The sequence below is a fragment of the Acomys russatus genome, chromosome 21 (assembly GCF_903995435.1).
Source record: "Acomys russatus chromosome 21, mAcoRus1.1, whole genome shotgun sequence".
NCBI classification, from domain to species: domain Eukaryota; kingdom Metazoa; phylum Chordata; class Mammalia; order Rodentia; family Muridae; genus Acomys; species Acomys russatus.
This window is the reverse complement of record NC_067157.1, coordinates 46,151,027-46,164,196: the sequence shown is the minus strand read 5'-3', so window position 1 is coordinate 46,164,196 and position 13,170 is coordinate 46,151,027. Positions and strand designations below refer to the sequence as shown.

General features: G+C 42.7%; 1 protein-coding gene across 1 annotated transcript in view; it reads right to left on the bottom strand.

Annotated features, from left to right (window-relative positions):
- Positions 1-13,170, bottom strand: part of Ccdc170 (coiled-coil domain containing 170) — a 68,771-nt gene that overhangs the window by 24,567 nt on the left and 31,034 nt on the right. The window contains exon 6 of the mRNA XM_051164351.1: positions 4,290-4,607. Coding sequence (XP_051020308.1) covers positions 4,290-4,607 — 318 coding nt within the window. The remainder of the gene's footprint in view (positions 1-4,289; positions 4,608-13,170) is intronic.

Genomic DNA, 13,170 nt, shown 5'->3' with positions numbered 1-13,170 from the left:
TCCACCTCAGCTGTAGAATGCTAACTGCCAGAACTGTCGGCTGGGTAGCTCTGCTGGCACAGCCCATTTAGTGACACATTGTGAATGCTGTGCTAAGAATCAAACACAAGTAGGGAGGATGGAAGCGACACTGCTGCACCCAGATTTGTCAGTGGAAGGCTGCTGGTACTTCCTGGGCAACGTCTACTGAGTGACAGGAAAATGGTGTGGGTCATGAGATTTGGATTTCTCTGGGGTGTAGAACTTCATAGCACCTGCAGAGCCTCTAGACCGGGAGACTTCCCAGCTGAGGCAGAAAGGAAAGAAGGGCGCAAAGACTGTCTGCGCCAAGGTGAATGGGCTTCTGTGACTCTATATTTGGTTTAGGAAATGAGAAACTGATCAGGACGCATCATCACTACACAATCAATTCTCATCCAGATTAGTAAATTAGGAAATACCTCAAACTGGAAATTCTTGCCTCGAAGTTCATAAGTAAAATCTAAAAATATTGCAAGTTTTGGCCATCATGCAAGAAGTCATTGTTCCTAAATATCTGGTACATATCCTGAAATTCAAGGCTAAATAACATCTAAAAAGTCCTTTTGGGCTTCTGGGGAACCAGCAGTAGGACCTTCCTCTGGAACAGAGGACTTTGATCAGATTGATTTTGCCCTTGATGGGGAGGCATTTGGCTATTCCCAGAGACACAGTGGTTGTCTCAGATTGGGGCTGAGGGTCCAACTAGGGCGTAACAGGAAGAGATTGGAGATGCTACTACAGACACAGGACTCTATCTCCACCTGCCACACACACACACACATACACACACAAGCACATATGCACATATACATATGTGTGTGTGTGTATATATATATATATACATATACACATATATACAACATACACACATGCATAAACACACATACATATATAAACACCCACATATATGCATATATACACAAACATACACACACATATATAAATACTCACACATACATACACATATATACCCACATATACACATAGACACATACACACTCATATAGACAGACAGACAGATTATCCCATACAGAGCTGGGTATGATGGTGCACACCTATAATCTCAGCACCAGGAGGCCAAGACAAGAAGACCATAGATTTAACAATAGTATGGATTCAGCAAGATCTTCTCTTGAGAGAAAGAGAGAGAGAGAACACTGGTTAAGAATTCCTAGCCTAAGAAAAGGTATAACTTTTTAAAGAGACAATTAAATTTTGCCTGGAGCAGAAATTCAAGGAAGAAGTAGAAATAACTTACTGAAGGAGTGGGGGGCAGTGTCCTCAATTCTACTAAGAACTGCAAGTCTGGGAGAGGGAGAATGGACAGCCAAGGAGTGGACAAGAGAAGCCATGTCCTGCAGGTAAGCGTGCACACAGAGTGGACCATGTGCCAGGCCTTCACATGGGATGACTCAACAGCTGGCTGCCCGTAGCCATGGCAGCTGGCAGGGAGAAGCAGCCTCCTCCACAAACAGATTCATCAATTTGTAAAACGCCCATTCTTCAAAAAACATTTCTAAGACAATGCGCAAAATCCATTTTCTCCTGATTTTACTTGAAGATGAGTCACACAAGACACCAGCTAGATGCTTGATTTGGGGCTTTTAAATGGGAAGTGCAGCTATTGAGAAAAATTACAGGGTAGGGGAGGCCGAGAAAAACACTAAAAAGACTGAATCATTCTCATTTATATGGGGAGTGGGGGAGGCATAGCCAGCTTAACCAATTTACACCACTCTGCTTTAGGGAATAAACATATACATCATGCTGGCAACTGTGTGCCATGTTTCGCATGCTGGAATTAAAATAGTAAGAGGGAATCTGAGATATATAGATTTAAACGCAATAAAATGAACAGGGGAGGACATTAGCTATTAGCACACACATATTACCACTCAAGACAACTTTCTGAAGTTCTTTCCAGTTCTGTAAATTATTTACCTCAGTTGAGTTCCTATGTGTAAACTGAGTCACAGAAAAAAATGGACATACTCTCAGAGATCTATACACATTACAGGGTGCACTCAGCTAAAGAACACTGCACCCTGAGCCAAAGAGACCATGATAGTGATAATTGCTTGTAGAGCATGCAGGATTTTTTTTTCTTTATTTACAAACGTATTCCTAAACTAACTTTTAAAAAAAAAGTCATTATGGGGCTGCTGAGAGCTCAGTCAGTATTGCAAAGACCAGGACCTGAACACAGTCACCAGAACCCACATAATAAAACCAGGGCCTGGTGAAGTAGAGATAGGCAGATCCCTGAGGTTCACTGGCCAGGTAGCCTAGCCTACTAGTGATTTTTTTAGGCCAGTGAGAGATCCTGTCTCAAAGAAAAGAAAAAAAAATGGATGGTACCTGAGGGATAATGTTGACCCAAGGATCAACTTCTAGCCTTCACATAAACACACACGCACACACACACACACACGCACACACACACACACACACTCCCAAAAATAAATAGATAAAATTTATTGTGTGTATGTAAGATATATAAAGGTGTTCTAAGGTCCATATTTAGTAAATGTCTTAGGACTGAGTAGTGAACATGCCATCTCCCTATTACCCTTTTTACTACAACATGGGTGGGCCAAGGGGACACTGTGCTAAGCGAAAGAAACCACAGAAGGAAGGGTACTGCATGATCTCACCTATATTCAGAATCTTTGAAGGGAGAAGGATGATCAAATACAAAGCAGTAGACAGTAAGACTATAGTCACCAGGGACAGGAGACAGGGAGGAGATGGAGAACATGAAAGACAGACACAGTAGTGACCTGTGGGTGAGTGGCACTGAAAGATGGAAAAGCACACTTGTCTCCTGAACGAGCCTAATGCCAAAAGAACTAGCCATATGCCAAGGATAGAAGGGAGGACGGAGGGGAGAAAGACACATCAGCAACAGTGAACATTTGTTGTTTTGATTGGCCAGATGGTGTAAATAACAATTTAAGGGTATAGAGCAACTGTTCCACTGACTGCCTCTATTAAACAATAACCTTGTGAGGCAAACACTGGTAACCTATTTCCTAGCAAGGCTTGGCCTGACCTGACCCTTCAGGACAACAAACCCTCATCAGAAATGACTCAGGCTGTTTACAGTCTCCATTCATCCTACCTGGAGTGGCTCACGGGTTCGGCTGTAGCACAGTAAGTGGGTACAATAATGAGGTATAGTCTAGAACTCTGTGGTTGGTATATGGCTTTGTTGTATACTTATTTTATAAGCCCATAAATACCCTAAATTCGAAAGCACACTGAGGAGTGTGGTGGAACAGGCCTGCAATGCTAATGCTCAGAAGGCCTTATAAAAACGGGGGGGGGGGGGGGGAGAGGAGGGGGTGTTCCTGTGAGTTGGAAGCCAGCCTGGGCTAAGTCATGAAACGCTACCTGAAAAACACCATTCACTCCCTGAAAAAGAAAAGGCATGGTGAACCTGAAGAACTTGGCAGTTTTGAACAGGGACTGTGAACTTTGCACTGGTTGCTGATAAGATAAAGTAAAATCTAAAACAGCTGGGATGGTAGCTCAGTGAAAGAGCTTCCTTCCAAGTGTGAGAATATGGGTTCCATCACCAGCATTGCAAAAAAGGAAGAAGAAATCACTGGGGCGGGAGAGATGGCCCCGCGATTAAAGGGTTCACTGTGTAAGCCAGAGAGTCAATGCCTGTGGGCCTGGTGGCTTGCCTGTAATTCTAGCCTTGAAAGGCAGAGACTAGGATCTAGAGCAAGCTGTCTAAGTGAGGTTGACCACATCTAGGGTTGACTGAGAAAGCCTATCTTAAAGACAGACTCCTGGAATCTACCTCCGGGCTCCACAGGCCCATACACCTGCATGTTCCCAGACGCATGCAAATGTATGTATATACCATACACAGAAACACGGGGGTGGGGGAGGGAGGAGAGAAAAAAGATGCTGAAAAGGTCATTGAAAATCTTGGAGGTCTGCTGGGAGTGGTGGTATGCTCCTTTAATCCCAGCACTTGGGAGGCAGAGGCAGGAGGCTCTCTGAGTTCGAGGCCAGCCTGGTCTATAAAGTGAGTCCAGGTAAACCAGGGGTATTACATAGAGAAACCCTGTCTCAACACCCCCCCCAAATCTCAGAAGCCATGACCTCAGGGTCTTACCTGAGCTCATGCCACTGTGAGTAAATGCATAGACAGACGGGGCGCCAGCTCCATGAATGACCGGGCCTTCCTATGTACTAACTCTGAGACAAGGCTGAGTGAATGCTGAGGGAGTTGTGAGCGGCAACGACCTACTCACCCTTTTCTGGGTCTCTTCCTGGATGCCGAGCTCTCGAATCCGCTCCAAGATGGCGTCCTCCGTGGACTCAGCCATATCGAATCTGCTGCTAAGAAGCGCAGCGAGCTTCTCCCTGAAGCAGGAGTTCTGGCTTTGCGAAGCCGCCGCGGCATCCCTGCTGGCCTTGACACTCGTGTCCAGCTGCTGGCAGCTTTTCCTCAGCTGGTTCAGCTCCTGTTTTGAAGTATTCCAGGCTCGCTGCACAGCAAGCAGCCGTTCTTGGAAGAGCTTGGCTTCCCTTTCTAGAGCTGTTCTTGCCTCCACAGCACTGACCAAGTCCTGAAAGGTTACACAGAACGAGAACAGTAAAAGGGTCCATCTGCGTCGGATGAGGCATCCGCTCGCCTCGCTTACCAGTGTCTCAGAGAGCAGAGGGTTAGATAGATGCACACTGCAATTTCAGCTATACAGTCCCTCCGTTGCTTCGTACAGTTATTAAATCAAGTTGTTTGGGCTGGAGAGAGAGTCCAGTGGTTAAGAACACTAGCTGCTCTTCCAGAGGACCCTCGTTTAATTCCCAATAAACACACACTGGCTCATAAAGCTAGCTAGAACTCCAGTTCCCAGGGATCTGACACCTTCTTTTGACCTCCACAGGCACCAGGCATGCATGTGGTTTACACTTACGCACATAAAAATAAATAAATAAACTTTCGTATTTAAAAAATAAATTAAAAAAAATTTTTTTTAACTTTTTTTTTTTTGGTTTTGTGAGACAGGGTCTCTCTGTGTTAGGCTTGGCTGTCTTGGACTCGCTTTGTAAACCAGGCTGGCCTCGAACTCACAGTGATCCGTCTGCCTCTGCCTCCAGCGTGCTGGGATTAAAGGCGTGCGCTACCACACCTGGCAAAAAAAACTCCTTGAGAGACTTTAGGATGTGACTACGTTGGTAGAGTGCTGGCCTAGCATGCATGGAGCCTTAGGTCCCAGCCCCAAGATCACAGAAACCAGGAGCAGTGGTGTACAATGAAAACCCAAAACTCAGGAAGTAGGCACAGGAAATCGGAAATTCAAAGTCATCTTCTGCTGCACAGCAAGTTTGAGGCTAGCCTGGATGAGATAGGAAGCTGTCTCAAAAAAAAAAAAAGTTATTTGAATGGAATTGCTGCTTTAATCCTGTTTTAAAACCTAGACCGGAATTCCTTGTTTTTAATAGCTGAGTAGTATTCCATAGTGTATATGTACCACAGTTCTCACGTACTCTTGTGCCTCACATTTGACCATGTCCCCTGGAGGGGGAGACCTGGTGGCACTCAGAGGAAGGACAGCACGTTACCGAGAAGAGACTTGATACCCTGTGAGCATATACAGGGGGAGGTAATCCCCCTCAGGAACAGTCATAGGGGAGGGGAGTAAGGGGAAAAGGGGAGGGAGGGAAGAATGGGAGGACACAAGGGATGGGATAACCATTGAGATGTAACAAGAATAAATTAATAAAAAAAAAAAAAACTAGACCGGAAAAATAAATAAATAATAGCCACCTTTAGTCCTACCACTTGGGAGGCAGAGGCAGGTGGATCTCGTGAGTTTGAGGCCAGCCTGGTCTACAGAGTGAGTTCCAGGACAGCCAAGGCTACACAGAGAAAGCCTGTCTCAAAAAAGAGGAGGAGGAGGAAGAGGAGGAGGAGAAAGGGGAGGAAGAGGAACAACAACTACTAGACTGGCTGTCTCCTAGAAGTGTCACTCCACAGAGGAGACCTGGGCCTTTCTTCTAGTTCACTGACTAACTTTTTTTTTTTTTTCCAGTTTTTTTTTTTATTAATTTATTCTTGTTACATCTCAATGTTTATCCCATCCCTTGAATCCTCCCATTCCTCCCTCCCCCAATTTTCCCATTATTCCCCTCCCCTATGACTGTTCCTGAGGGGGATTACGTCCCCCTATATATTCTCATAGGGTATCAAGTCTCTTCTTGGCTACTTGCTGTCACTGACTAACTTTTATCTCAGAAAAAGAAAATGAAAACTGACAGAGCTTGAAGAGTGACTGAAAGAGCAGCTCTGTGGTAGGAAAGACAACGAAAGGGGGAGATAAGAGCCATACTTAGGAGAATAATCTTTGAAAATACCATACATATCCCTAGATTTAAAAGAAAAAAATGCAGGCCGTAGAGATGTGTGCCTACCTCTTCTTTAATTAATCAATTATTGAAACACACAAATTCACATCAACTAAGATCAAACATGTGGTTAGCCTGCCTTACAATATAGTCTTACTGAACTAAAGGACTTGGGTTTTACCTTTTTTTTTTTCCCCCTTAATAGAATGTTAGGGGCAAAGGGCACTAAAAAGACACAAGATCCTTGAGCACAGACTCACCCAAGGGGGCAGAAACATTTCTGGCTGTTAAAATACAGCCACCCCTCTTACATTAAAAATGGTCTGTAAAGAGAATTTATCTCCATCAACGGCATTCAGGGAATGGGGCGAGCTGAATGCCACTTCCTACTTCATAGAGAAAAATGTAACTTTTTCCCTTTTTATGGTGATTCCAAAGCAAATAAATATAAATAAATAAACATTCGTCGGTTAGAAAGAAAAATAGCCACCTAAAGGCAAGTAGTTAGGAAAGCCTGTCCCTGGCAGGGTAATAACCCATCATGGTGATTATTTTATAAAATGTTTTGCTTTTTGGGGGGTCTTGGTTCTCACCTTCTTTTTCAAGAAAACTCACTGTCATTGCTAACTAAATCATGGGCCTTTAGGTAGAGCCAAGGGTCCTTAACAGAGAGACCGTATTTTTAGCATTTACAGATTTCTCTTCAGATAGGAGTGGGATCTGCCTACTTGCTCAACTGTGGTAACCAGGATCAGTGCTGGTGATAAGCAACTGTTTTTACTTAGAAAATTGATGCCTTAAATTCAGTGTCACAAGGACAAATGTTAATCCTAATGACTTCAGAGTTCCAAGGCCATATAAAATACTATATATTAGCTTATATATGGAAAGAAGCCCCCTCATACAAAAGCACGAATCTCTCATCATCAACAGTGATATTTGGGCTTTGAGTGGTAGTGCATGCCGTTGATCCCAGCACTCGGAAGGCAGAGGCAGGCAGATCTCTGTAAGTTTGAGGCCAGCCTGGTCTGCAGAGTGCATCCAGGACAGCCAAAGCAATACAGAGACACCTTATCTCGAAAAACCAAAACCAACCAATCAAACAAACAAACAAAAAAACAGTGATATTGGAAAGCAGCTTTTCACAAAAAGCCTTTAAGATACATTTTTCTAAAAATCTACTACAGCAAAATGGCTCAGTGCTTAAAAGCAATTGCCACTAAGCCCAAAGAACTGAGCTCAATCCCCAAGATGCATACGATGGAAGGACAGAACCAACTTCCCCATAAATTGTCATTCGACCTCCATACATGCACATAACATGCTAGCAACACACACAAAAATAGATAGATGATAGATAGGCACATAGACACATAGATGATAGATAAAGGATGTCTGATAGATAGATAGATCGATAGATACAGATAAATAAAACATAATTTTTTAAAAATTAATCTATCAGATGCTAGAGTATGGTGGACTTGCTGACAATTTGAAGTATATTAATCAGTTATCACCTAACACCAAAGAGCAGTAAACATAATTAAGATATTTCAGCTTTTAGGAATGTCTCTACTCTACTGTCCCACTACTATCTTAGTCTAACCCCCTGTGAATTGTGACCACTTTGGCGGTGGGGGGGGCGGCCACATGACCCTTTCATGGGATCACATATCAGATATGTACATTATGACTTATAACAGTAGCAAAATCACAGGTATGAGGTAGCAACAAATAACTTTATGAGCTGAGCATGGTGGCACACACCTGTAATCCCAGCACTCAGGGGGGCAGAGGCAGGAGGATTACTGTGAGTTTGAGGCCAGCCTGACCTACAAAGTGAGTCTAGGACAGCCAAGGCTACACAGAGAATCCCTGCCTTGAAAAACCAAAAGTATTATTAGTAGTAGTATTAGTATTATTATTGATGATTTAGTAGGACTGGGCCTAAGTGTTGTTGTTGTTGTTGTTGTTGTTGTTTTGTGGTTGGAGGTCACCACAACATGAGGTACTGTATTAAAGGGTCATGGTGTAAGGAAGGTTGAAAACCACTGCCCTAAAACAAAACACTCCCTCTTTTTAAATCAAAGCACCCATCACAATGTCTAATTAAATTACAAAAGCAGTATGGTTGGATTTTTTTTTTTCTGGCAATGTCCACTCCAGCAAACTTTAAGCTGTTACTCTATGAAATAAAGGAACCAGAACCAGCATCAGACCTCGGGGACAGCCACTCCCCAGTGCTCTGATTAATCACTCTGGGACTCAGGGCCACTGATACGCTGGAAATAGATGTCCTCAGGACTGCAAATGCAATTACCTGGGCAGTCCCCAGGAGCAAGCCACTGGCCTGGAGTCTCGTTGCATGGCTACCTCAAGGATACACTGAAACATGAAGTGTAAGGTGACACGAGCATTGCTAGCTGGGACCTGGTGACTGTTGTCAGACCACACTGACACAGAAGAAGAAACAAACAGCTTCTTTCCCAGAAAACTCCGAGGTGACCTCCACTGAAGAAACATCTGCAAATAAACACAGGCCCTAGGCAGATGGTAACACTTAAAACATTTTATAGTAATTAACAAGTCTTGCCGGGTGGGTACAACATGCCTTTAATTCCAGCATTTGGGAGGCAGAGGCAAGTGGATCTCTGTGAGTTCAAGGCCAGCCTGGCCTACCATAATAAGCTCCAAGACAGGCAGGGATACATAGAGGGACTCTGTCTCAAAATTATCAAAATAATAACAATAATAGTAATAATAATAACAATAACAATAATACTTAGGCCCAGTCCTACTAAATCATCAAATGACTAATAATGATTTCACCATTACATTTAAGCAAAAGTGGTATTAAAAAAAACAAAGTGTCCAATGAAAAAAAAGCCTTTCATTGGTTTGTGTAAAGATGTCTCAATAGATAAAAATGCCTGTTTTAAAATCATAAGAACATGAGTTCAAATCCCCAGACCCCACATAAAAAAGCCAAGAAATCTGCTGGGTGGTGAGGGAAAGACAGGCAGACCTCCAGAGCTGGCAGGCCAGCCAGTCTGACCTAACTAATGAGCTACAGGTTCAGAGAGAGCTCCTGCCTCAGAAAATTAAGGGCATGAGCAGTAGAGGAAAAGACTCCCAATCAACACCAGCCTCTATGCACACACAAACAAGCGCACATTGCTGCATGACACACACACACAATTGATCCCTATCGTGAACTTGCTAACTACAATTCATATTTATATATGACTGAGATGAGATTACCCCCCCTAAAAATACAACAGTTGTTTCCCCCAATTCCAAACTAATTTTATAAATTTTAAAAGTCAGTCACTTAACTCTACCCACTGGAGTTATGATTAATAAGTAAACCTCGCAATTCCCTCCACAAAGCAAGGACTCCCATGTATTCTAAATAGGGACACTTGGGTATAAATTTTTGATATGCTACCTAACAAAATATAATATGCAAATGTCTTTTAAAGCTACAATTCTAATCCCCAAAATATAACTATAAGCTAAATTATAAAGTATGCAAATGACAAATATTCAAAAGTACACAATTAGGATACAAATATGTGTCTCTGAGTGACAATACTTACAGAATAAGGAGCAGAACTGCCTACCAAAACAGGACCAATGATAGATTTTTGTTTGTTTTGTTTTTGTTTTGTTTTGTTTTTTAAGATACAAATTACAAATAAATATCTTGAACTTGAAGAAATCACCTTAGAACCTCGTGGAAACTAGGCATGAGGGCGTATTCCTACAATCCTAATTTCAACAAGCCTCTGTAAGAAAGGTTTCTTCCTGCAAGCATCTTTATTTTTCTTGGTTTGTTTCGCGGAGACACAATCTGTCTGTGTAGCTCTGGCTGGCCTGGAACTTACAATGTAGATCAGGTTGGCCTTTAACTTATGGCAATCCTCCTGTCTCTCCCTCTTAATAGGTAGGATTACAAAAGAGCATGGCACCACTGCCAACTTTTGCAAATATCTTAAGATCTGAGCCTAGCCCTCTGGAAAGTCCAACCAGGATGGCGTCACTTAGCAAGCCATCCAGAAGCTAGTATGTGATCACAATCAAACTTCACCGCTAATGCAAGCTCTGCTCCTTGCCAATGTTTTTTTTTTTTAAATAAAGGTGTATAATTTTAACTTTTGCTCAGATATTATTATAAAACCAGCCTGTGACTACAACCAAGATCTTCTTTCTTAATCTCCTTGCACAAATGTTCAAAGTTAGGGGGTGTGAACAGCTGTGCAATTTTTTTTTTTTTTAACCAAGCTTACTCTCTTCACTGTGATTAAGTTTTTATTTTATGGCTGTGGCTTCTAACACTTGAACTCTGGATTTGTCCTTTATGCACTTCTACTTAATTTTTCTACTAATTTATTCTTCTATTTATAGACGTGTTGGTCAGGAGTCGATTCAAAATAAGTTTTAAAAGTTATGGCCCTACACCCACAGACCGAAGAACATCACAGTGGAGTGCATAAATAGAAAGATTGGTGAAAATTTTGAAGTGTGTTTAAGGGTTTTTTTTTTTAAACTGGAGTATTTACCCTGCAGGTGCCTCCATGCTCCCAGAGCTGCTGTGTAGACAAGAATGTGTTTTGCTCTAACAGACGTTCAGTGACTCAAAAGCTGCAGTGCAACCTTTCAGGCGAGCCGACCTTTCCCGCTTTAGAGCTGTCCCGATGCCATTGTGTATATTGAAAAGGACAGATGTAGCTCAAGTTTGAAAGTCTCATTATTAGCAAACTGAGTACTGCCTGACCGCGGCTTTATCTGCCCCAGGAGCCACTGTGTTCCAGGGCTCCACTATAGAGCTGCAAACACTGCCCAGAGCTGGTCACTCTGTGCCTGGAGGACCATGGACAGTTCCCACTGGACCTTTTCAGCAGGATGCAATGGGTTCTATCATGCCTAAGATTAGACTCACAATAAAAAAAAAAAAAATTGTATTGTGTGATCTTGAAACGCTGTTCTGATTTAAAACATGTAGAATGACCCTACAGCTAAACCATCTAATAAAATTTAATTAAAAAAAATCAGAATGTAAGCCTTGAGGATGACAAGCTGGTAATATAAGTAATGTAAATATAAATAATATAAAAAGAGGAGGGGCAAGAAGTAAGAGGATTAAATTCTTCCTGTTTCATGGCAGAGAGTACAATTAATGACCTCTGCCATTCCACACATCAATTCTTGGCTCCAGCTGTTTCTTGTATTTTGGACTCCCAAGAACAAGTGTAACTTTGACTTCACAAGTGTTAAATTCGTGTCTTCTTTTATTCTAAGTCCTCATCCAGAGAGTAGAACCCCTCAGACTCTTTTGTTTGTTGGTTGGTTGGGGTTTTTTGTTTGTTTGTTTATTTTTCGAGGCAGGGTTTCTGTAAGCTCGATTTTTTTTACCCAATATTTTTTATTACAACTTATTAACCAAGTGTACATCACTTATAACCCAACTAACCAAAACAATAGAAAACGAGGATTAAAGAACACAATAACAAAACTGTATGGATATCAGTTCTGAGGAGCAATTCTCTTGGTGCAATCAGCAGGATTTCTTTTGTTGGAACCTGGAGTAACCAGAACCTGGAACCTCAGCAGGATCCGGAGCCTCGAAGCCTTCCCTCAAGCAGTTCTCTCTAAGAGCGTCTTGAAGTGGAGCGATGAACAGACAAAACTATCCCAAGTCTCCAAAAAGCCCTGCCTCCAGTTCTGGGCTCATTTATATATCTCCTCCCAGAGTCTGTTCACTGGATCTTTTCAGCTGGCAACAATCAAGCTCCTGCACAAGGTGGTTGCTCTTCTAGTGGATTAACCTCACCTGTTCTCTCACAAGACCATTCCAATCCCACACTTGGGATCATAAAAATGAGGTTTATCTCTCCTTCAGGTTTCTCTGTGTGTAGCCTTGCCTGCCCTGAACTCACTTTGTAGACCAGGCTAGCCTTGAACTCTCAAAGATTCACCTGCCTCTGCCTCCCGAGTGCTAGAATTAAAGGCGTGTGCTACTACAGCCCAGCAATCCGCAGACTCTTAGACAATGACGAGAGGGTCTAAGTAAAGAGTGTTCGGAAGACCCTTGGGCTGCTTAGCCAAAGGAATAAACTTAGAAAAGGCTTCAAAATGTATACAAGGTGACATAAATAAAAGAGATTTCTGCTAGGCCTGGTAGCACAGGCCTGAACTACAGACCACTTAAGAAGCTGAGAGGGATCAAGGCTTGCCTTGGCTACTGAATGCATTCATGCCCAGCCTGAGCAAGTTAGCAAGACCTAGTCTCCACGAATTATTTTCTAAATAAAGAAAATATGCCTGATGGCCATGTGCCTTGTGTGAATGAGACCTTAGGTTCAATTGAGGAACTGTGAGGAAACAAGAGAGGAAGTATAGGGGAAGGGAAATGCAGGAGGAAGGAAGGAAGGGAGGGGAGGGGAAAAGAAGGAAGGGAAAGAGAGGGGCAGGGAGGAGAGAGAGAAGAGGAATGGAGACGGGAGGAGAAACAAAAGAGATTTCCATTTATTCTGGGAAGTAAGACACTACCATGGTGAGGACACAAATTGTAGAAACTCTGCTCTCAACTTCCTTTCACTGGGGAAGTACTCAACTGAAACCGCAGAAGCAGCAGTGACTTCCTGCCTCTGGGGGAGCCCAAGAAAGGACAGACACTAACAGCAAGGGAAAGTTCTAGAGGTAAGTCTTAAGTGCACTTGCCTGGTGTACACAAGGCCATGGGCTCAACTGCCAGGACTGACAAAAATAATTAGTAAATTG